The sequence below is a fragment of the Ischnura elegans genome, chromosome 6, assembly GCF_921293095.1.
Source record: "Ischnura elegans chromosome 6, ioIscEleg1.1, whole genome shotgun sequence".
Lineage (NCBI taxonomy): Eukaryota > Metazoa > Arthropoda > Insecta > Odonata > Coenagrionidae > Ischnura > Ischnura elegans.
The window spans coordinates 57,904,628-57,926,451 of NC_060251.1; the positions used below are offsets into that span (position 1 = coordinate 57,904,628).

General features: G+C 38.3%; 1 protein-coding gene across 1 annotated transcript in view; it reads right to left on the reverse strand.

Annotated features, from left to right (window-relative positions):
• The window catches only part of LOC124160761 (protocadherin-16-like), a 173,116-nt gene that overhangs the window by 41,016 nt on the left and 110,276 nt on the right, over nucleotides 1-21,824 (reverse strand). The window contains exons 3-5 of the mRNA XM_046536778.1: nucleotides 16,341-16,427; nucleotides 7,299-7,429; nucleotides 1,373-1,438 (exon numbers count right to left, since the gene is read on the reverse strand). Of these exons, the coding sequence (XP_046392734.1) occupies nucleotides 1,373-1,438; nucleotides 7,299-7,429; nucleotides 16,341-16,427 (284 nt within the window). The remainder of the gene's footprint in view (nucleotides 1-1,372; nucleotides 1,439-7,298; nucleotides 7,430-16,340; nucleotides 16,428-21,824) is intronic.

Genomic DNA, 21,824 nt, shown 5'->3' on the forward strand with positions numbered 1-21,824 from the left:
GTCAATTACCGTTTCAAACATCGTTTTGCAATTTGCACCTTATCTGTTTGTCGATTTCCTTTTTCCTGGCTGATGCACAGAGAGCCATTGAATTGACCTCCCATCTCCACTCCATTAATTCCAGCTACTTTTTCTTAGAATCATAGAATGTCATTTCACTCACCGCACTCTCGCTGCAGTTCATACGGATCGATTGTTCTTTCTAGTAAACCGAGAAGTCACGGGTGAGAGTCAATTGCTTTCTTTCCCTATCCATTTACTTCGGTTAATTTCCTCTGCCCCTTTCTTTTCTTCCTCGAGCAAGTCATCCGATTTCTTGGGATTAAAAAAGACTGCTTCTCTCTGCCGGCATGGCCATATATATATTTTTTTACTTTTCTTTTACAGCACCATCATAATCTAGTGAATATTTCGTCCAGGAAAAGGTCTTCGATATTATTGTACTGCTTGAGAGAACTTAAAAGAGCTTCTCCGAGCGTAACATTTTAAGCGTATCTATGTTTTTGTTTCCCATGGTGATTGCTTGATTAATGTTTATTGGGTCAAATTTATTGTTAACTTACTTCAATTTTAGTGGTTTAGATACGGGAATTGACAATCGTTCCTCAATACAACTTAAATTCCTTAGATTATGCGTGAAATTTTATGTTTCTCTAATAATGAAAATATGCTCATATGAGTAGGTAATTAAATTGAAATTGGAAGCTATAACACGATGGAAGGGCTCCATAATAGCAATAAAGAGACGTTGTGACTTCCATATTTTATTAAACATAGAACGGCTGGTTTCGGCTGTCAATACATTTTCAAGTACCTTCTTTGTACTTCCTCCAACCGTAAATTCACTTGAAAATGGCTTAGCTTCACAGCGGAAACCCGTCTTTCTATGTAAAATAAACTGTGGAAGTCACACATTCTCTTCATTTATTTTATTAATTATGAATAACTTTTTATTTTTTGGACCAAGAATCCACCGAGAGGCATGCTAAGCAATAAATGAGAATTATAACCAGGTAAATATTAAATGAAGCGACCCTTATATGCTCAAATGCCTATCCAAAAAAACATATTTACAAAATTAAATAAAAAATTCACGGATGCAGGCGCACCAGAAAATCCGTCATTATGATTGGAAGCTCCTGCTTTTAGGAGGAAGATGGATATGAAAACTTTTTTCTTATTACCGTATAGTTTTTTGCTTGGATTTTTTTTTTTTCAAATTAAGATAAAAGAAATGCGTCGAAGGGTGAGGTCTCTTAAACTGATTTCGTTTCGATTTGGTTCAAGTGACCTTGGTTTTTTTAGAAAGTTTTTCCATTTAAGAGAGAGAAAGAGAGGAAAGGGGAAAAAGTCAGTCGCTGTGTTCACTCACCGGATCGGAAGTCCTTCGCCTCTCGCAGATGACGTTCACGAACACTGAAGAGGGACCATCGATGCCCTGCGGACGAAGAAAACAGAAATTCACATCAGTCACTCCTTTCCGAATGACAAATTCCGAATAAAAAAAAGCAATTTTACGCGCTTTTTCTTAACTTGCTACATCTTTTTGCCTGTTCCATCGATGGGATCTTGAAATTGATTTTTTAACCAATTTCCCACTTGTTCCTTTGTGCTCTATTTAATCAGCAAAATTTCTATACGGAAAAATTGTTTTAAATTTTCTCAATATATGACGGTACTTTCTGTCAGTAGCGTAGCAAAGGTTTTGAAATGGGAGGGGTTTACCGGAGTTTTTTCATATTTTAATTTTTTTTTCTTATTCAGTTATTTATAAAAAATGAATAAGATTTTATAAACACACCTTACGCTTCATTTTCAAGGAATGCAATCCTTGAGAACTCTTTATTTCACTGTATACATGCTTCAAGGTTTAATTTCGTAGCAGCTTCCTTTAAAAAAATATGTACTTGAAAAACTATTTCTTATTGCTCTAAACTGTTCTTTCAATTATTAACACATACATTTATAAAACAGCATTTTAGTTAGGAGCAAACCTGCTTTGCAAATACATTTGTATGCACATCTATAAATTTTGACCTTTGAAACATCGAATGGCAAAATTTGAAACTAAGACAGCAAGGGGCAAAATCTCGTCTTTTTTCCCATAAAGAAAATGTCAGTAGTTGAATTTCATAAGATTTTTCACTCAAATTTACCTAATTCACAAACATAAATTTATCAATTTGATTCGTCGTCGAGTTTATGTAAAACATATTTATACCTAAGAAACACGTTTTATTGCAAATAGTTTTTAATGGCAAATGAACAAAATTGCATCTGAGAAGGTCGGACTACAATTATCAAAATTTATTTTTTCGCAAATTAACTCCTGATGCAGTTTTCAAATTCTTCATCATTTTCAGCCAGAAAAATAGCCTTATCAGGAAACATGTATTATGATTGTTGCTTCCCCCTAAGCATTAATTTTTGTATATAGTCCTAGCATAAGTACAACATATTCTCTCAATTTAAGGAATAATTAGAGTTTTAGTTTGTTTCTACTAAAACAGTCACGAAAATCATGCGGTGGTAGTCAGCGACCGCGCCGCTTATCTTCTTAAGTCATTCAAAGCAGGCCATAGCGTGCCTTTCCCTCTCAGAAGCGTCCAGCATAATCCTATGAGGTCATAAGGACGGATGATAATCATGAGTTGCGACAGGTTCGGCATGCATCTGTTTACCTCACGAAAGCCTTTTTTTGTTTCTCTCCAAATTCCCTTGGCCAATTCCTCACGATCGCACGAAGTCCTCGGTTTCCGGTCTGGTTCCTCACGCATGTTTCTAAAAGTGGTAGCATGCGGTTCACGTTTCCCGAGCAAGGGCGTACCCAGGATCAAAACTAGGGGGCAAGCCATGGTTGTTCAAGTTACAGGTAAGATTTAAGAATGGAAAAGGTGAATGAAACCAACATTTTAAGGAAAGTGTAACAGCTCTTTATTATTTTTTAAAAATTAATTGCTTGAAAAAATATTATTTTCCTTAAAAACATTTGCGATTTTTGCTTCTAGGGAGGGGAGGCACTTGCCCCCTCCTGCCCCTCGCAGGGTACGCCCATGTTCCTGAGTTTATTTATTTTAAGTTTCTATTTCCCCTTTCCCTTTATTTGTGTTTTATTTATCCCCATAGCATAAAAATTTTCGCTATGACACGGCGATAATTATAAAACTTCGAAATGCTCGTGGAAATTAAATACCCTCTTTTCACCCTCAAAAATATAACGAATCGGATTAATTCATTACTATGTCCATGCATTTCCAGTGATTCAGGGAGCATGGTACCAATGTGGGTAGTATTAAGGCCGTTTTACGCTGGGCACGTGATTGCACAATTTGACGTGTGTACGAAGGCGCGGGCAAAATTGCGTCCTGTAGAGCGGGGAATTTCTTGAACGCATCCGAGAATGCGTGGACGTGAGAAGGCAAAATAGCCCCTGTTCTAATTTCGTTCGTGCACGCCATAATGAGAAACTAATGCAGTTCTAATCCGCGCGTTTACGCTCCCCGAGTAAAACTGCCTTTAGGCTTCTCATCGAATGTTATGAACGAAACCTCGAAGAGCGAGGTGGCCCTTGGAAAGTAACTGACCCCTACTCTGAATGTGTCTTCTCTTGCTTCTGCCTCATTCTGGGGCGAGATCTACCCTCACCAATCCATTTAAAACTCGCTCCGGGTTGAATCACTGGCTAAGTGACTGAGTCAGGTAATTCATGTCCGTTTCCTCAAAATACCAGCTAAAACTGGGTCCTTAATTTTACCCTGTATACTGAAGTTTTATTATTTTCGCCGTGTCATCGCAAAATCGTTCCTTGCAAGAAAACAAAAGTTGGAGGTATTCTTTATATTCAAAGACACCTCATCGGATCTAAGATTTTTACAAAAGAATGTATGACTTTTGGCTTTGACAAATAGTTGCACGCTTTTTGATGTAAACATTTATTTTAATTAATGAAAACTTCCTCGCTTGATTCTCTCCGTACACCATATGCTCGAAATGCAAAAAAGTTGGCGGTATTGATTGATGCTCAGAAGAGTAACATGGGTATATTACGTCTTTTGGGGAGCCAAGGCCAATTTAAGGCAGGTGCTCTCTAACTTCACGAAGCCCCGTCCTGGTAAAATGGAAACCCTCCATGCCCCTTTCACGCTCAGTAATTTTTTTGGCCACGTGAAAAAACATGTAATAAATAATAAAAAAACATGTATTTTTACTGCCACAAAAACAAAATTATAGGTTTAACTTTAAAGAAATAATGTTAAAGAGAAAAACATTCAGAAAAGAACATACTTATACATTTTTGCTACGTAAGATCATGTTTTATACTAGTGGATTGTTAAGTTTTCATAATATCAAGGTTGACTTTAAAAATCTACGACATGAAATTTATTAAATAAATGCATGGTTTATATTTATTTATATTTTAAAAAATTACAACATACAATGAGTATAATAAATGTATGGTTTTAATTCAATTAGAATTTTTTATATTTTTAATTGCCCTTGTGCCCCACCTAACAAGTCTTTACGCCCCCGTAGTTCGGGAACCCTTTATCTAAGGTTTGGTTAAAAAATTACTAACGAGGACATCCCATGGTATTTCATACCTTAAACAAATGTGAACTTTTAAAAAATCGGGGGAGTACGAAAGCACTAGTAAATGTCTCGTATGTACTACGAAAGCTAAAAGCGGTGGGCAGCGTTACCGCAGAATATTTTCCTCATTCCGGAAGGGTCCTCTTGGAATCTCCTTATTTACGCCCCGGGCTGAGAGTACTCCCTCAGGCCCCCAAACGTCTTTGAGCTTCCGTTCGGCGAGAAAAGGTTAAGAAACGATTTCCTTCGATAATAATACAGCCGAGACGTACTGACTCCTCTTGAAGGCGTAACTTTCCTTCATGAGCGGGGAAACTAGGTTGCGAGCATTCCCATCCATCCATCCTTTGGATTCCAAGTGGATATGCGATTCTCTCTTTCCCCATCCCCCTCATCTAATTGCATTTTCTTCCAGACAAATTGACACTTCGCGTCGCGTATGACTGAGGCTGTCGCACCGCGGCGTCGGCGGCGGGTCGTAATTGCATAGGACGCTGCTCAGGTTGTCGGGCACGCTTCCACTACGATTCCCCTGAAATTAGCCGCCGCTCGCTGCTCGTTTTTTTTTTGGTTTCTCTCCCTGATTCCCCGTTCCCTTAACGTTCATCCTGCGCTGGTTAGCGCAACCAACGATCTGCATGGAGGAGGCCCAATGCCATCCCATAGAAAGCTGATTTCTACTGCCACTTAGGTCGGATTTTTATCAGTTTGCAGTATAATTTTTGTCATTGAGAGGGATAGAATGGGGATCGATTGGTGTGGTGACAAGAGTGCTGGCTCCTCACCCTGTGGGCTCGGGTTCTAATCCGGGCAGTGGCAGAGAATTTTCAGAGACTGCTCGATCCCTGCTTGAATGTTATGTGGAGGACATTCAAAGCGCAACACTCCGTCCGTCGGATGGGACGTTAAGCCGTGGTCCCCTTGCCGCCTTTCGTTAAGAGCAGGCTAATGCCGACCCCGGGTTTCTCTCCATCCTTCCTTACCTACCCTTCCCTCACGGCGCAAATAACCTCAGCTGTCGGTCGCCTCCTTCAAATACCATACCACACCAGGAATAGCATTGAAAAATTATGAATTTGATAGATCATATTCTTCTGTAGCACCACATTTCTAAGGCCTCTACACTTGATTTCACCGTAGCTGTCGTTGTCCATGCCTCACTTCCGTAGAGAGGCATACTCCAAATTTAAGTTCGTCCTTAAGTATTTGTTTCCTTACTTCTATGTTTGAATATACCGCTGCGAGCAGATCTTTCTTTTGATGGAATGCTCTCTTCGCCTGGTCTACTCTGCTGATAATTTCTTTCCCGCTTCTCCCATCGCTAGTTATTCTGCTTTCCAAATCTACCTTGCTATCCTACCTCTACCCTAAATTTCTCGTACTAATCGAGGGGATTGCATAGAGGACACCCAATTCCATTTAATAGAAGGCTGATTTCTGTTGCGACTTCGGTTGCATTTTAATCGGTTTTTAAAAATGTCCGCGGCGCGGTAATGAGTGCAATGAGATCTACTTTTTTCAATATTTTTCATAATAACGCTTTTTATTTCGAGGAATAGCAATGAAAAGTTATGAATTTGAGAGATAACATCATAATGTATAAAAATTTCGGTGAACAGACCTAAGTATACCTTATTTCCTCGTGAAACATCAATCACTTTTTCCTTCAGCAGCAGGAGTGGCGAACATCGTTAACCCATTTAAATGCACGGTGGGTGACAACACATTTAGCGGCCGACTTGAGGGTCCTCTTTTGTTACATTCGCGAGCGCGAACATGGTTACATTTCGCAGTGAAAACAGCAGAGAGCGCCAACCGTGGTTTGAAGTGTAACCCCGGGTTATTCGGCAAAAGGGGACTTCTTGCTAGGGCCCCATTCCTTTCTGTTTATTTATGTTTCCACTTCGTTCGATTTTTAATTGGTATTCAATTCTGTCCGCAGCGTGAATATGAGCACAGAGCGATCCATTCAATTCTATCACTAATCAAAAGTTTTTCCTCGCTTTGACTTGTACTGCCAAAATAGCCATTTTAAATATTTCCAAACCTAATTTTCAGAAAAGAATGACTCAAAAATCTTATTTTTGCGGCCGTTATTAAATATGATGTCAATTTAGAAGACACTATTCTGAAACTTTCGTGAAAATAAATTATGTTTCGCAACAACCTCATTAAAGTTAAGAGCTATCTGTCCACGATTAAAATTTGTCGTTCATTATTTTATATGCCTCCTCAACATGGACTATTTTTCAGTCCCGTAGACTAGGAGTTCCATTTTCCCTTAGCTTAGCCACTAGGTGAGAGAAAAGTTGTTTTTCGAAACGTCCCCAGCAATGGAAAAAATCAACTTGATGCGAAATTAAAAGATTTACCGGGAAAAAGTAAACATTAACAGGGAAAAAGAAAAAAGGCCCTATGCAGCTGATTTATCCATTTTCTTCGCGAAACGCAGCCAAAAAGGCCAGAAAAATTATGTAAAATTATTAAAAATGAAAAAAGTAAGCGGCGGCTGAACACGCTTATTTACTCATTCACAGAGTTTGCGACCTGAGTACCACTATATCACTTCTGAAACGGTTTAACTGATTACTGATATAATTTTAATTTCAATCAGGCGAAGAACTGATATAAGTTTCGTTATAACATAAGAATCGATATAAAATAAAATATAAAAGAAATTTCACGTAAGGAATGACATATTTATTTACCTCCTTGTCTAGTCGCCTTGTGAGCGTCAAGTTCTTCGTGCCGGGATGGATTTGAACGGGCCCATCCCTCTCCTTCAAGTGCAGCGAAATGCCGCCCGCGGCGCCAGGATCGCCGTGGATTCGCAGCACGCCTGTGGAGGAAAAAGAGAAAAGCGGAGTTATTGTACTTCCTTACCTACTGGAGAGTCAGTGTAGGGAGAAAATTGGATTCGTAAAGGGATTACAGAAATAGCACATGGGTATTTAGTTCCATTATCATCATCGACTAAATTTGGTCAGACTTCGGAAAAAACGGTGAAAGCACATCCATGGCCGATGGCTGTGGATTAAAATCAATTAAATTGGAGTTTAATTGTGCTGGATATCGCCAATAATTCCAATGCCATTGCTCGCCATTCTTATTTTCTTGTTGATTACCTATCTGAATTGGCGTAGATTATAGGCGAAGTTTGCCATTGAGATAGTTGCCGTATAATCGCTACTCGCTGTGCCTTTATGTCTGGCTGCTACCTTAACTGTTTTCAACTATTTTTCTGAATCAGCGCTGTTAACGGGTGAAGTTGACGATTGAAGTTGGAACTGGTAAAATTACGCCTATTCCTGTCTGTATTTTATCATAATAAGTAAGCTTTAATAAGCACATTCAACAAATTTAATTTTGTAAAGCAAAATTTTTTAAATTACACATGTTTGGAGGGGTGTCATAACTAAGTGAGTGCTTTTTGCTCCTGCCAAAAGAGGGCCGAATTCTTATCCCGGGAACACCTCTGAATTGAGAATTAGAGCTTGCTTTGAACTTTAATTGTTTTATGTATTTAATTTTTGAAAATCATATCCAGTTAGCATACAGTAGGTATAGATCGGCTTAACGTTGTTTATCGTCGGAACGTTTTCATTTTCTTTGGGTGTCAATAAGACGTAACTCTAGATTCTGAACCTTGATTAAAGCATGTAAAATTTTATATTTTCGAGTTTTATCGTTAAATGCTCATATTAACTGAACATATTTGCATTTTACATTATTTATTTTGGGAGATAATTTTTGTTTCTGTGCCTTTCGCCGGCAATTATCACCATTTGGTGTAAACTGGGTTTTTACATCATAAATTAGGAAATGCAATGAAAATGCGGAGTTAAGTTCACGAGTATGTTCGATGCATAAAATCGATGTGAGCCTTCATTTCTGTGTAAGCCTACATATATAAGCACCCTTCGTTTTTCAGGGCGCGTAATTTCGTTTTTTTTCCTCGCCAATGGTTGGCTGAAGCTAACATAAGCCAATCTAAAAAAAATAGAGCAACAATCGCTGCTATAGTCTCTTAGTTTCTCCGCTATCTTGAGTTAGCTATCGATAATAATAATAATAATCAGAATTTATGCCCTAGTCAACATTATCTTCGGTCACTGACCACGCTTCTGGCAATAGCAAGATTTATTCGCTGCTTTACATTTTTATGAAATCAGTTATGTGTATGGGGAGGGCAAAAGTAATCGTTACTGAATCAAGAATGGATAAGGCCTGAAGGAAAATATGTACTATGGATTTTATTAAGTAATAAACTATTTTCTAAATCTTTAGTGATGTGCGAGGTTACTTTGGAAAACCTCGATACAGTTTATAAATAAAATGTATTAAAAATTTGTCAATTTCACATGACAGGCGTTTCATCTTAAAAATGGCACTTGAATCGGTTGCGGTTTACCAGATTAAGTTGACTAGGATTTGAAAAATTTAAGACTGAATTGGCTCTTTCTACTGCATTGAATGGATACTGTATAGTGAGACGGACTTTTATGTATCTGTTAGCCTTTTATGTCGTCAGAAATATTTGGAGTCACGACATATTCAAAGGATTCCGGCTGAATGTGCAATACCAGCTATTAATTCGAATTGTTGTGGGAACATTTATTTGGTATCCGACATTAAAGAAGAAGTTCAAGGTGAAACAAATCGGTAAATGAGAAACATAATCTCCTTCTATTCCAACCGAAATGGACGCCCATCTTATTGTCTCTAGAGGATCGTCACGGGAAAATACGAACAAAAAATCCCACAAAGCATTCCATAGATGGCTTTGAGCTTATTAAATATTCTCGGAACTGAATAGAGGTGTTCAACTATCCGGGAAGGACAACGTCCTTTCGAAAGTGCGGATTTTTCCCGCGGTTCAAGATCGTGCGTGTCAGATCAATTAATGCGATGGTTTAAGTCGTGGGATTTTTTTGTGTCTGAACTTGGCGAACGCATTTTATTTCTCCACCGAATGGGGTCGCCTCTCTCAAAAACAGGTATCATCTCTCCTTGAGCTAGGTAGATATAACCCCGAAAAAATAACAAACAAATCATAAGAAATAAGCTCATTCACTATTTCGGAAACCTGATATCAAAAGCAATTTCCCGGAGTCAATGAATTATAGCTATTTAAATTTGGGTCGTTATTTAATATTGGGAGGATGTAATAATGACATTGATAATAATCCCTTTTTTACTTTTTTTTTTGAAAACTATGAAGATTTACCGCCTTTTAGTTCTCAGATGGTAATAAGTAGTAGATTTTTGGCCCAATGTATATAAAACTTCTTCTGTAGTGACATTTTGGGCCTCGGTAATGTGTCAGCACCCTAAGAAAATACCAGAAGACCGGCCTATTTGATACCGGTACTTGGTGTGTAAGTGTGGTGAGTGTGGACCTCATAAAACAGCATGATGTGGGAGCCGTGTGTTGTGGATAATTTCTTGTTATTATAATATTATTATAATTTAAAGAAAACGAAGAATGAACTGTCTATTTCCATGCCTACCTTTTGTGGAACCAATCACTCAAATGCATCCATCGTAAAAAATCAAAATACAATAAAATGAGTTTTTTAAATTCTTGACCTCTTATTTAATATTAAATGAGTTTCGAGGAGTAAAGGCCTTGTGTTGAAAAAATTAAAAGCAAGTTTTCGCCGACATTTCTAAAATTAATTTTCCTTCGTCCGGGATTGAAATGAAAATGGATATATAACTTTTAGATGTAAACAAATGATAGGTTTATAACAATTGTTTACAATAATTTACAGTTTAACAAATAAATCAGTGGTAAATTAAGAAAATATAATATGGGGTGCTGGCAGCGATTATCTAATCCTAAATTCAAATTTTAGTGCATTATTTTCCGGTTCATCTGTTTTACTTTCGTATACCTACCATGCTTTCTAATGTGCCCGCATTATAAACGGTATCAGCAGCAAAAACCTATAAAGCGAATTGAGCTAACAAAAGAAAGACAAATACTTGTACCCCAAGGCTTCTCATCTCCAAATTATCTGAAATAATGTATCAGAATACGGGTGAGACTGCGCAATAGGGTAGTTTCCTTCATCAAAGAAAACGAGAAGCATTGATTGCGATTCGTTACCCATCATTAGTGTATTCAAAATATACAAATTATTTTGTTTTAGAAATAGCGGTTTAGACGAATGGCAATGGTCCATTTTTATCCTCATTTGAAAAGGGCCAGATTGGCGCCCATGCGATGCCACTCCACGTGACGTCATAGGGACCTAGTTTCTATACGAGAAGATAGGAGTTATACATCGTTTACATCGTCTGAGGTTACCAATGCATGCATGAGGCGTAGAGCTCAGGGAAACATGTCTTAATAATCACTTATTAAAACTGGCTAAGGTCGGAAAGTTTTCATTTGATAAGGTATTAATAATCCTTATTTAAGACATGCGCTACCAGCCAGCAGGGTACTCAGCTACCCGCTAGCAGCCTGCGTCGTATCAGCGCTAAGCCTCGCCTCAAGGTCACCTCACAGGAGGGCAGCGGGAACCAGAAATAAGTCTCACGGAGAGATTTCCCGGCATTCATACTTATGCGTCGCGTTTAGGCGCGCTTGAAAATTTTCACTTTTCATTTAATCGCGAAAAATAGATATCGTCATTTAAAAAATCTGAAAGCGTGAAATACGTACTCCAGGTGTAATAATCTTTCGATTTAGGCAATAAAAAAATAATAGGAAACCACCCTATTGTATTGCTGATACTCGCTAAAAGCTCTCGTTTGATTAAGCTCAAAGATAAACTGTTCTTTTTTAGGACTTATGAAATAAATTGATTTGAATTATTTTCACTTCTTTTCTCGAAGAAACTTGACATCTTATTTAATATTAAATGAGTTTCTAGGAGTATGGTTCTTGTGTAAAACTCATTTGCAAGTGTTTCAAGCTAGGCTGTCGATAGAAATAATCAGGGATGCCAATCGAAACTAAACGAAAGTCAAAACCAGTTAAATTTCAATAATTCCGTTCCCAAGAGCGAAATGTAGAAACAAAGCAAAAAATAATTCAACCCGGGGAGCTAAACTCTGGGTCGAAACGAATTTGGAGTTAAAACTACTTCGGGTCGAAACTAAAATAAACCACTGGGACGAAACGAAATACAGTTTCGTATCGGAGGGATCACGTGCTTCACCTTCGAACGGTTTAGTTTCGACCCACAAAGCGAGTAGGTACGAAGTATGCTTGAATGAAGTGGGGGTTCGGCCTACCGCCATTGGCACTCATATTTTTACCACTAACAGAACGGTGAACGCAAACTGGCCATATTCTGTCATGAAATGGGTCGAAACTATTCCTTTTTATCCCCCTCCACTCAACTTCTGGGATCGAAACTTAACTTCGAGCAGCGAAGTTTCGATTAATTTAGTTTCGTTCCCGAAAGTAAGGATTCGTCTCGGGTCGAAACTAGACATCTTGGTGATTTTAATTTCGTGCGGGAACGTAACTAAACCTAGGCCTCGTATCTTCGTTGCCCTCCGGATCGAAACGAAACATTATCGTTTCGTTTTAATTGCCATATCTGGAAATTATGCAGTCGGTTCGCTTCAAAAACGGGAAAACACGGACGGTATGAGGATCGCGGAGTTTAGGGGGAGAGGGAAGGGACCGATTTAACGCACTCGGCGCACACACTCAATCGGCTTCCCCGAAAAACCTCAGGCGTTGGCCGCCCCGTATCACTTCCGGTCTGTACTCACTCCAAAAATGACTTTTTGCCGTCTCAGGAAACAGATCCGCCTCAACCAACCCACCTCACCCACGACCCATAAGGTTACCTCGACGACGCAACCTGTCACCCCCTATGCCACACCAAAGTGACGTCGAGGATTGTCCTCGCCCATTTCGTTGCATCATGGGGCGCGACTCTTTTCGTCGCGATTGAATCGACTTCTTCGGCAATGACACAGTCGCGTGGATTCGGGCTAAGATGAAGACGCCCCGAAAAAAAGAAAACTCAATGCAATGGAACGAAGTCTCCCTTGAGCCTTGAATTGGATCAGTTCAAATAGAGTCAGGTTTTCCCATAAGACGGATGGAAACGTATTTTAAATAGGAATATGCGAGAATTTCGAATGTAAGCATAGTACCTTTTGAAGAAATCACAATGAAAATATTTAAATTTAACCTTAAGATTTATCTCGCTCCTCCTGTTTCTTATTTGCGTCATGAGGGAAGGGTATGAAAGGAGGGACAGGTGGAGAGAAACCCGGCGTCGACATCAGCCTACTCCGAACGAAAGGCGCCAAGAGGATCACGGTTTAACGTCCCATCCGACGGATTGAGTGTTGAGCTTGAAATGTCCTCCACACAACATTCAAGCAGGGATCGCGCTGTCTCAGAAAATTCTCTGCCACCGCCAGGATTTCAACCCGAACCCACGGGATGGGAAGCCAAAACTCTAGCCACCCCACCATCCCGATCCCCTGTAAACATCCTTTTTAATGCAACACAATATATTTTTTTTAATATTACTGTACTCTTATTGCATTAAAAATCGTGAAACAATACATTAAAAGGTTAAACCACATAAAATAAAGTTTTACTTCAGTTTTTTAATATTTACCTTCACTTGTATTTGATGCATAATTGTTTTCCTAAACTACGGAAAACTCAGCAACAATGCCTCGGCAGTTTTAGCATCAAACCTAGATAATCAATTGACAATCAAAGGGTTGATTAGATGACAGTAAATATTGACAATGTATTTTATACATCCTGAAATTTTCTGACTGACTGGGGCAGCACTATTTACGGTTATCGGCGAGAATGGATTCGCGGGAGTGGAGAATAGTGGGTAGATGTCTCTCTTTAGTGGGTAGATGTTACTGCCATAGCAGACTACTCCGACTACTTTAAACTCAACTTAACACGATGGAATATAAAAAGGATATCTTGCGCATTCTGTGGATTGGGCGATTATCCACTTTTTTCTCTCCCGCCTCCCACTTTGAAGCCCCCCACGCCCATTGAGGAAGTTTCGCGCAGAACGCAGCGACACAATGGTGTTAGTTCGGGACATTATGATACGGCGAGTGACTGGCGTGATCGGCGGGGGAGGGGATTATCTGTGTCAAGGATGAGGCGTCCACCGGATGGATCATTTCGCGTTCGTTCGTGATGCGGTCGCGAGGCGAAGAAAGAACGGAAGGAAGGCGTGCCTCACGGCAGTTGACATCGTTTGACGACTCTCGTAGTATAAGACACTTCCACGCGAAGGGCTTAATATCAGATGACAGGTGATAACAATGGTTCCCGCAAATAGACATAAGGATCACGAATATTACCAAAGAGAATCCTTAAGACTGCCTCAAAATTTGTGGTCACGCACCGCGCATTTTAACGGGTTTACAAAAGTCGCCACCCGCGTCGCTGACGGACAAAGTGATCCGAGGGTCACGGGGAAATAAGGTATAATTATTATAAGTAACATTCGTTGAAAAGTTCGATACCCATTTTGGTTCAGCAGCTCGGCTTCTTCAAACACTAGCTTTTAATGATCTCGGAACGCACTTAGGGGTGTGCATTATATTCCTGAGGCATCTCCACTTGCCGTTACCTGCCCGGCCTTATAAAACGACCATTAACGACCTTGTTGAAGGATAATCGACAAAACCGCTCATAGTGGAAAGCCCGTAAGTGGATTATCGCCATTTTAGAATAAGTGTGTCACAAATTAAAAACGTGTTCAATGAAATTACTATTCTATACGTAAAGCGAACATTTTCAAAGCGTTTGCTGGAGGCTTTATTCTACAGTGGTCCCTCTTTAAGGATAAACTACCGCTAGAGCGAGTAAATACAATTGAGGCAGCTTTCAATGACCTTTTTGGGATCATACGCGCACTTCATTTTGAAATCACGTCACATCGGCCACTTCATTCGGCAGCTGTGTATCTCCTAAGAGTAGGCGTTTCGTTTCACCTTTTGAAAAGGGAGTGCAATTTTCCAATTTATTCACTTAGGAGCACGATTTTCAGATGTTTTATCCCAATTTTTTTAGTCCTCTGGGTGTGTGTTTTCACATAGAGCGTTTATCGATGCAGAGAAGTATTTTAAAAATAAATATTTATAGCAGGATAGCGATGAAGTTGTGGTGAAATCATTCGTGAGACCTGATACACGTTCCGCTCAAGGCGATAATAGCTCCGATGTCATGGAATAATTGAGCATTTCTGCAATTAGTTCTTACCCTTTTGGACATGTGCTCCTTATATCAATTTTTTATTCATTTTTTTCGTCAATTTAGCCATCGAAGTTAGGAGCGGAAGTCTTTGGTGGATAATCTCTTCTCATCATCGTGGACTAAATGAAATATCAAGAAAAACAGCGCGATTGGTTAAAAATTGCTTTGAGCAAATACAGAGAGTAATGTAGCTTTTACAAAAAATAGGCTGAAAGCAACGTATTAGGCTTACTTAGATTTCTAAAGCAATTAAGTATAGAGCGAATCTTTCAAAGCAACGCGCGTAACATTGTTTCAGATCCTCTCATCAATTCTTCGTCTCATGTTTTCGACCAAGAATTTCCCAGGCAACTCATGAGATATTAACAAATATTTGAAAATATGCTATTTTCTCCGTTACTTCGTCTCACCCTTTAAAATACTCACCGCTGGCTTATATTACTAATGAGAGAGGATAAAATCAACAATTAATCAGACTGTCGCGACGATTTAGCTTAATAAGACGCGTCGAGTAAGCTTGTGAATGCAAAAATTCTGGAGTTAGAGATAAAAAATAAGAATAATGATAAGTCACTTCGTAAAAGGTCCAAAAAGCGGGTTTTGCAACGAAATATTTTAAAAATTTTATTTTGTATTTAATGGAATTCCACCCTCCACGTATTTGGCAAAATGTTATTATTTGTACAGTTTATAGGATATAAAATAAAGAATGGCAAAAATTTTTGTTATATTTTCAATGAGAAATATTTTATGAAAAACATTTTCGTGAGTTATCTCAACGTTCTAACAGTTTACTGAAGATAAGTATCGCAAGTTAAAATTGATCCTTTTTCGTGAAAAAGCATTGTAATCCAAGAAAATGGATTTTTTCGGGATAAGACACATAAATGTTGCCGAAAAACCTTTATAATAAAAAATGGAAATAAATATCCAATAACGAAAATTAAATAATTGGTGGATGTACGGCTATTTGGACAGATTTTCCGAGATACAACTTAGTGGGCTGGTATTCTGAACAACGATTTTATAGACGGAATGTCACATACGATTGATTACGTGGCTCAAATTTTATACATATGAAACTCTGGATTAGAAATTCGAGATACGTCAGGTGAAATCTTCACTGGTTTTTCACCGGGTGAGTTGCTTTTAAGTCGACGTCGGCAACTCCCCCGGTGGAAAACCCGAGAATATTTGACCAGTGTAATACGCTCCGAAAGAACAAAATCATGCATGAGATTAGAACGTCGACCTATGAGCAACTCACCCGGTGAAAACCCGAGGAGATTTCACCAGTATTATCAGCCGGAAAGAGCAAAATCATATATAAGACAGGCCTGAATCGAATGATTTTTTGAGATCCTACGTTAAGGCTGGGAGTGGTCGATATATTTGTACAATATGCTAGAAATTGCGAGTTTGACGAAATACTTTTCCGAACATTGCAATTCCTTCCTTTTGAAATATTTCCGAATTGACGATCCGTATCTTGAGGACAAAATGAATAATTGACCGTAATTTAACTTACCGATAATTGAGCCTGCAGCAACGTCTTCTGATACAAAGAAACTTTCCGTGGATCCTCCACCTTCGAGGTAGCATCGTGAATCTCCAACTGGAAAGAGAAAGATGTTACAAAATGGTTATTCATTGGTTATACTCGATTTTTTGGGACTGAACTCAACTCACCAAAGTTTTTGTCCACCAGTGATTCATACACCTTTTGGGTTATTTTCGTTTAAGTTTATTCATTAGCGAGTTTTACGCTAAAAATTTATTACTTGTCTTTCCGTTGAGAAACTTTTGCCTGAGAGTTCACACGAAAAGATTAATCAGTATTTTCAAGCTACCTTGATAGAAACCGTAAGATATCATTACCTAGATGAGGTTTCTTCCCTGCATGATATATTTTCATTTGTTACACTTTTATTCATCAGTGAGAATGAATCTATTTATATTTGAGTCCCTTTAGTGCGTCGTATATTTATCCTTAAATATTAAAGTGGCAGTTGTTCATAATCTTTTAACAACACTCACTAAACACTAACTTGCATCAAATCACTCCCGGCAGCACTTTATGTAATGAGACTTTTCTTACAGTCTTATTTATATTGTCTTTATAATAATCTTATTAGCAATGAATTCTAACATCGAGAAGAAATAATTTAAGGGCGTTTCCAAAGATTTCAACCGGGAATTATTTTAAGTAAATCAAGCATAAACCACCTAGTCCTCTATTGCAAAAAAAAACACACTGAAAGAAGAGTCTTTATTAGTTCAACTTGTAGAACACCTTGCACAAATTTAGGGGATCAGGGTCCGAACTTCGGTCGAAGCAAATGATTTTTCCTCTGCGGAATTTTCGCATTGCAAGTACACCTGCAGGTGATTACGTAAAAGGGTATTGTGGGAAAATTTCGGATGAGAAAGTAAAAGAAAGGTGCTATTTCGCACTCGTCCGACCGCACCTTGAATATGCAGCGAGCATATGGAATCCGGTGCATGAATACTTGATCCGTGAACTGAATAAAATACAAAGGAGAGCTGCACGATTCATCAAAAACTGCTACGGACGTACCCCTGGAGACTCGGAGGCTGCGCACTAGGCTTATATTCCTTGAACAAATGAGAGTAGATGTCTTTAAGAGAGACACGGAGAACATCATCTTAGAGCCACACTATATTTCCAGGTTCGTCAGAGGCGATCTATTAAGAGAGATATTTTTCCGAAAGGAATTCATTTTTCCCCCGAACCATAAAGGACTTTAAGAATGCTAGTCGTAATTTTTTACCATTTTCTTCCTATATTTATGCGGCTGGTGTACTAACACCCCCTGCCTCACGCCTTTTTAGGCAGCTTACGGGGTAGTTAGTAGATGTAGAAAGGTATGCCGCTGGAGAGTCCTCGCTTATTTCCTTGAATGATACATTTGGCTACGTTTGTAGGCTTCTCGGTCTATGGCTCCAGGAAATAATTTCCGTAGCTACTGCCGACACGACGCGACGTGTCCTAACAAAAAGATTGCCATTTCATGCATTTAGTTTCGCCAAACATTTTGTTCACTCGCCCGCCATTGCCCTCAGCTCCATGTCTTCGGGGTCACAGAAACCAAACCATTCTCATTCCACAGAGTACCTGCATTCCTTCTATAAAAATCCTCATTCCAACTTTCTCCCTTCCCCGCTTTCTTTCACTTGCCATTGTGCCTCTTCGCATTTCCTATTATTCTGAGTTAGGCCATTGTTTGGGGTCAGGACCACTTTCTTCCAAGGCAAACGGAGCATTTAGAATGGCGTCAAACACTCGGGAATAAACTCACACTTTTCAGGCTTCCAGTAATACGATGAGCTTTATCGAAAATTAAAGTAAATACAATGAAAGCTATTAAATTCTTGGTTTCATTTCATCATTTTGTATCGTGATAACCTCATCATCCTCTTGCTTTTTTTCAGCCATTTTAATGAATCCAGATTAGACTCAAGTGTCTATATTTTTTAATATCCAATTAAATTATACTTAAATTAGAATAACTTAAAGTAAACCTAAGGAGAGCAAAAGAAAATTACGCCTTGAAAAACTTGAAAACCACGCCTCAGCGTTGAAACTAGTTGTACCAATAAAAATTTCCGTTGAAAATTGACCAAGGTTGTTTATTTTTCATTTCTTTGGAGAGCATTGAGAGGAGGTGATTACCATCGTAATACAGAATTTACATAAAAGCACTGCGTCAAGTGAAAATTAAATCCTGGATCTCAGTTTTACGCATCCTCATACATTCCTAATAAGATTCGGGTGTCTTCAGCGTCCTATATTTCCTGTGGGCTATGTTTACTCGCGTTTTTACTTAATTTTATCGTAAAAACAGGTGTCTAGTTAGTATGTATAACTTAATGTTTTGCGTGCCAAGTGCTTCACTGCTGTGTCTATATTATTACTTTTCATTCTTATCAAACAAAAAATTATTATCTTATCCATCAATAATCGGATTTATATTTTTTTCATTGAGGTTAATTGAGGAAACACAATAAATGCTATTAAAGTCTAGGAATAATTTGATTTTGGTGGGTATCGCGCAAATATTATTGTGAGTTTTTGCCGCTTGATAGTATCAGTTCGTATCGTGAATCCCTCATCAATCTCTCATTGATCTCTTGCTAAATTTGGTTTTTTACTTAATCTTGTCCATCGATTTCCATACATTTCACAAACGATTTTTATGGCTTCGTTTTACAATGGGCGCGATAGGCGGAGAGGCAATATTTCTCCAAGCTACACAAATTCTTTCATTCTTCACTGCCCTCGACAAGTGAAATCGCTCAATGTCATCGCGGTAAATTTAGGAGTTGTATTGGAATTTTTATCAGTATTGCATCTTTCCATCTTATAATCAATCCATTCAATTGTAGAAAGACAGGTATCTAATGCCATATTATGAGATGATCGCGATTAAAATCAAATCTGGTTAATTTTACAGACCCATTTTCTATTAGTGGATGACAATTTCTTCTTTATATAGTCACTTTCGAAAGGAGGATAATAGTTACGAGAATTCCAAAGATGAAAATAATCCATTTCATAGAAGTTTTTATTTTTTTCAGCTCTGCATCAAACATTTTATTTTTAATAGCAATCTCTTTGACTTAGACGTATAAATTCTACCCATGGGTTAGGTGTGGATTTCGTGAGATGTGTTATACACCATGTCGTATTACTGTGAAAATGGGAAACAAAAAGGGATTAGGGTTCGAACGCATTTTATGGAAACCCTAAAGCCATTTTTAATACATCAACTCTTTATTGATCTGCTTCGTTTGTAAAGTTTGTTTCTAGTGGGTACAAGTCACGTATGTCACTAGTCACGTATGGTGTTGCCAACTTATAGATCATTACTTCTGCCGTTTTAATCAATCCTTCATATGTGAATCACTCAATGATTCAACCCGAAGGTTGGTAAGGATATGTGAGAGTAGAGTAGAGAGTAGAGTACTAAGCCATTGACGTGTACATGCCGCGCATTCTCGATATAGGCATCTGAATATCGCATGCATACTCACCCCCTGCCAAACACCATTGAGGTGGCTTGCTAGATATTATGTAAATGTAGATGTAGATAATTAGGGGTAAGGGCAGTTCTTTTCCCAGGGGCACCTCGGGATTTTTATTTCGAGATGACCCTTGTCATCACCCGGGATTTGAACCCGGTAGCTGCCCTAAAGACGGCCAAATTATATTTCACCTGGTGAAAATTACTTGAAATTTTCAAGAAAAACGTTACCAAGTCTCCCATTCTATGCTTCTTTTTAATCTTAAAACTTACCTATTTTTCTTTTATCCCGCTCATCCTACATCCTGGATTTCAGTTCCTCAAGCGTTGGGAATTTTCCTCAACCATCGGCGTGCAAGTGTTTTTTGCTCCTTATTGGCGCAGCCCCATGAAGCGAACTATTCTGCGAAGTCAGAGAGTCTTCCGATGAGGAGTTCGTTGCTTTTCCTCTCCGTGCATCCGTTGAGGGAGGCGAGAGGAGTAAATTACTGTCAGTTCTGTTCTGTTCCGATGCGATACGGAATGTTTTTCCCTTTCTCCAATACGCTCAATTTTTCTTCTCCGCCCGTATTCATGAATATGCACCAGCAGGAATGGAGGAAGAGAAAGTCGTTCACACCATAGACGAGAGCTTGGAAGATTTTCGTATTCAGCGGATGAAAAATTCAAGATAAGTGGAGTAAGTATCTACCTGTACCGCCAGAAACTAATAAGGAAAAAAACACGGAAGGATTCGAAAATATGAAATAGCTATTCCCTTTATTGTAATTATATATTTTCTACTGGCTATATAGGGTGTTACAGGAGGAATCTGAAATACTCCAGGAGGTCGTGGAGGAGACAATATTGACCCTTTAAAGACTGAACTAACTTACTAACTGATTTTTATAATTTTTTTGCATATCCTATTGATTTTACTACTGATTAAGAGATATTATGAAAGAAAACCCGAACAAAAATTTTTAAATTTGTTTTAAAGCATGTTCCCAAATGGGCACACTCCACAAAATTTTGCTATTGCTAAAAAAATAAAAGTACACTTGACCAAAAAACTAAGTTTAACAATGTAGTATATATTGATCTTTTGAATAAATGAGAATTTGTTACCGGAGAGCTAGTGTAGGGAAAAATATCGAAAAAACTGCATGATAACCACAGAGGTGATGAAAATAATCAATTTAGAAAAAGCATAATTAACGAATAATGTATATACAAGTTATGCGATTCACTTAAAAAATACCTCTATACTTTATTTACAAAACAAAAGCTATAAAATAGATCACAGATACGAAATATAATTTTCATGAATTTTTATAAATCAGTTTCCAAACGGGAACAATGGATTGTAACCGGTTAAGCATTTATTTTCCATAAACATGGGGACGCAAGTAACTCCTTAGTTGCAGTGCCATGGCAACGCAAATAATTTTTGGATGCACTTTTGATTTACCGAGAATACGATTTTTCTTGGGTATCCAGCCTTTTTGACGTTTGATATAATACTCAGGATTTTATAGGACATTAAATATTGAAGATTGGACGAAAATGTGCAGTAATTACTCTCTGAAACAATTAACTTCAAAATGGGTGAGTTTGCGCAATCGTATTATTGATAATCGCTCAAAGCTCTCGTTAACTTGAGCTCAAAGATGATCAGAATAAGGTATATAAGGTAATTTTCATAGGTAAAAAATTCTTAAAATTATCTTTCCTACCACTTCCTGAAGTATTGCAGATTCTTCCTGAAACACCCTGTATAATTAGATAGGACAACGATCCCCTCATTACCTCTATCCTATTTATTAGCACCTTATTTTCTAACAATTCATATGTCTTCCTTATATTCTCCCAACTGTGACCATCTCCAGATCAGCTACACCTGCTCTAGTTAGATTCCATCATATTTTATGCTAATCTCACATTCCTTTGTCGCGATGCTTTAAAAACTATATAAATTTGATATTTTT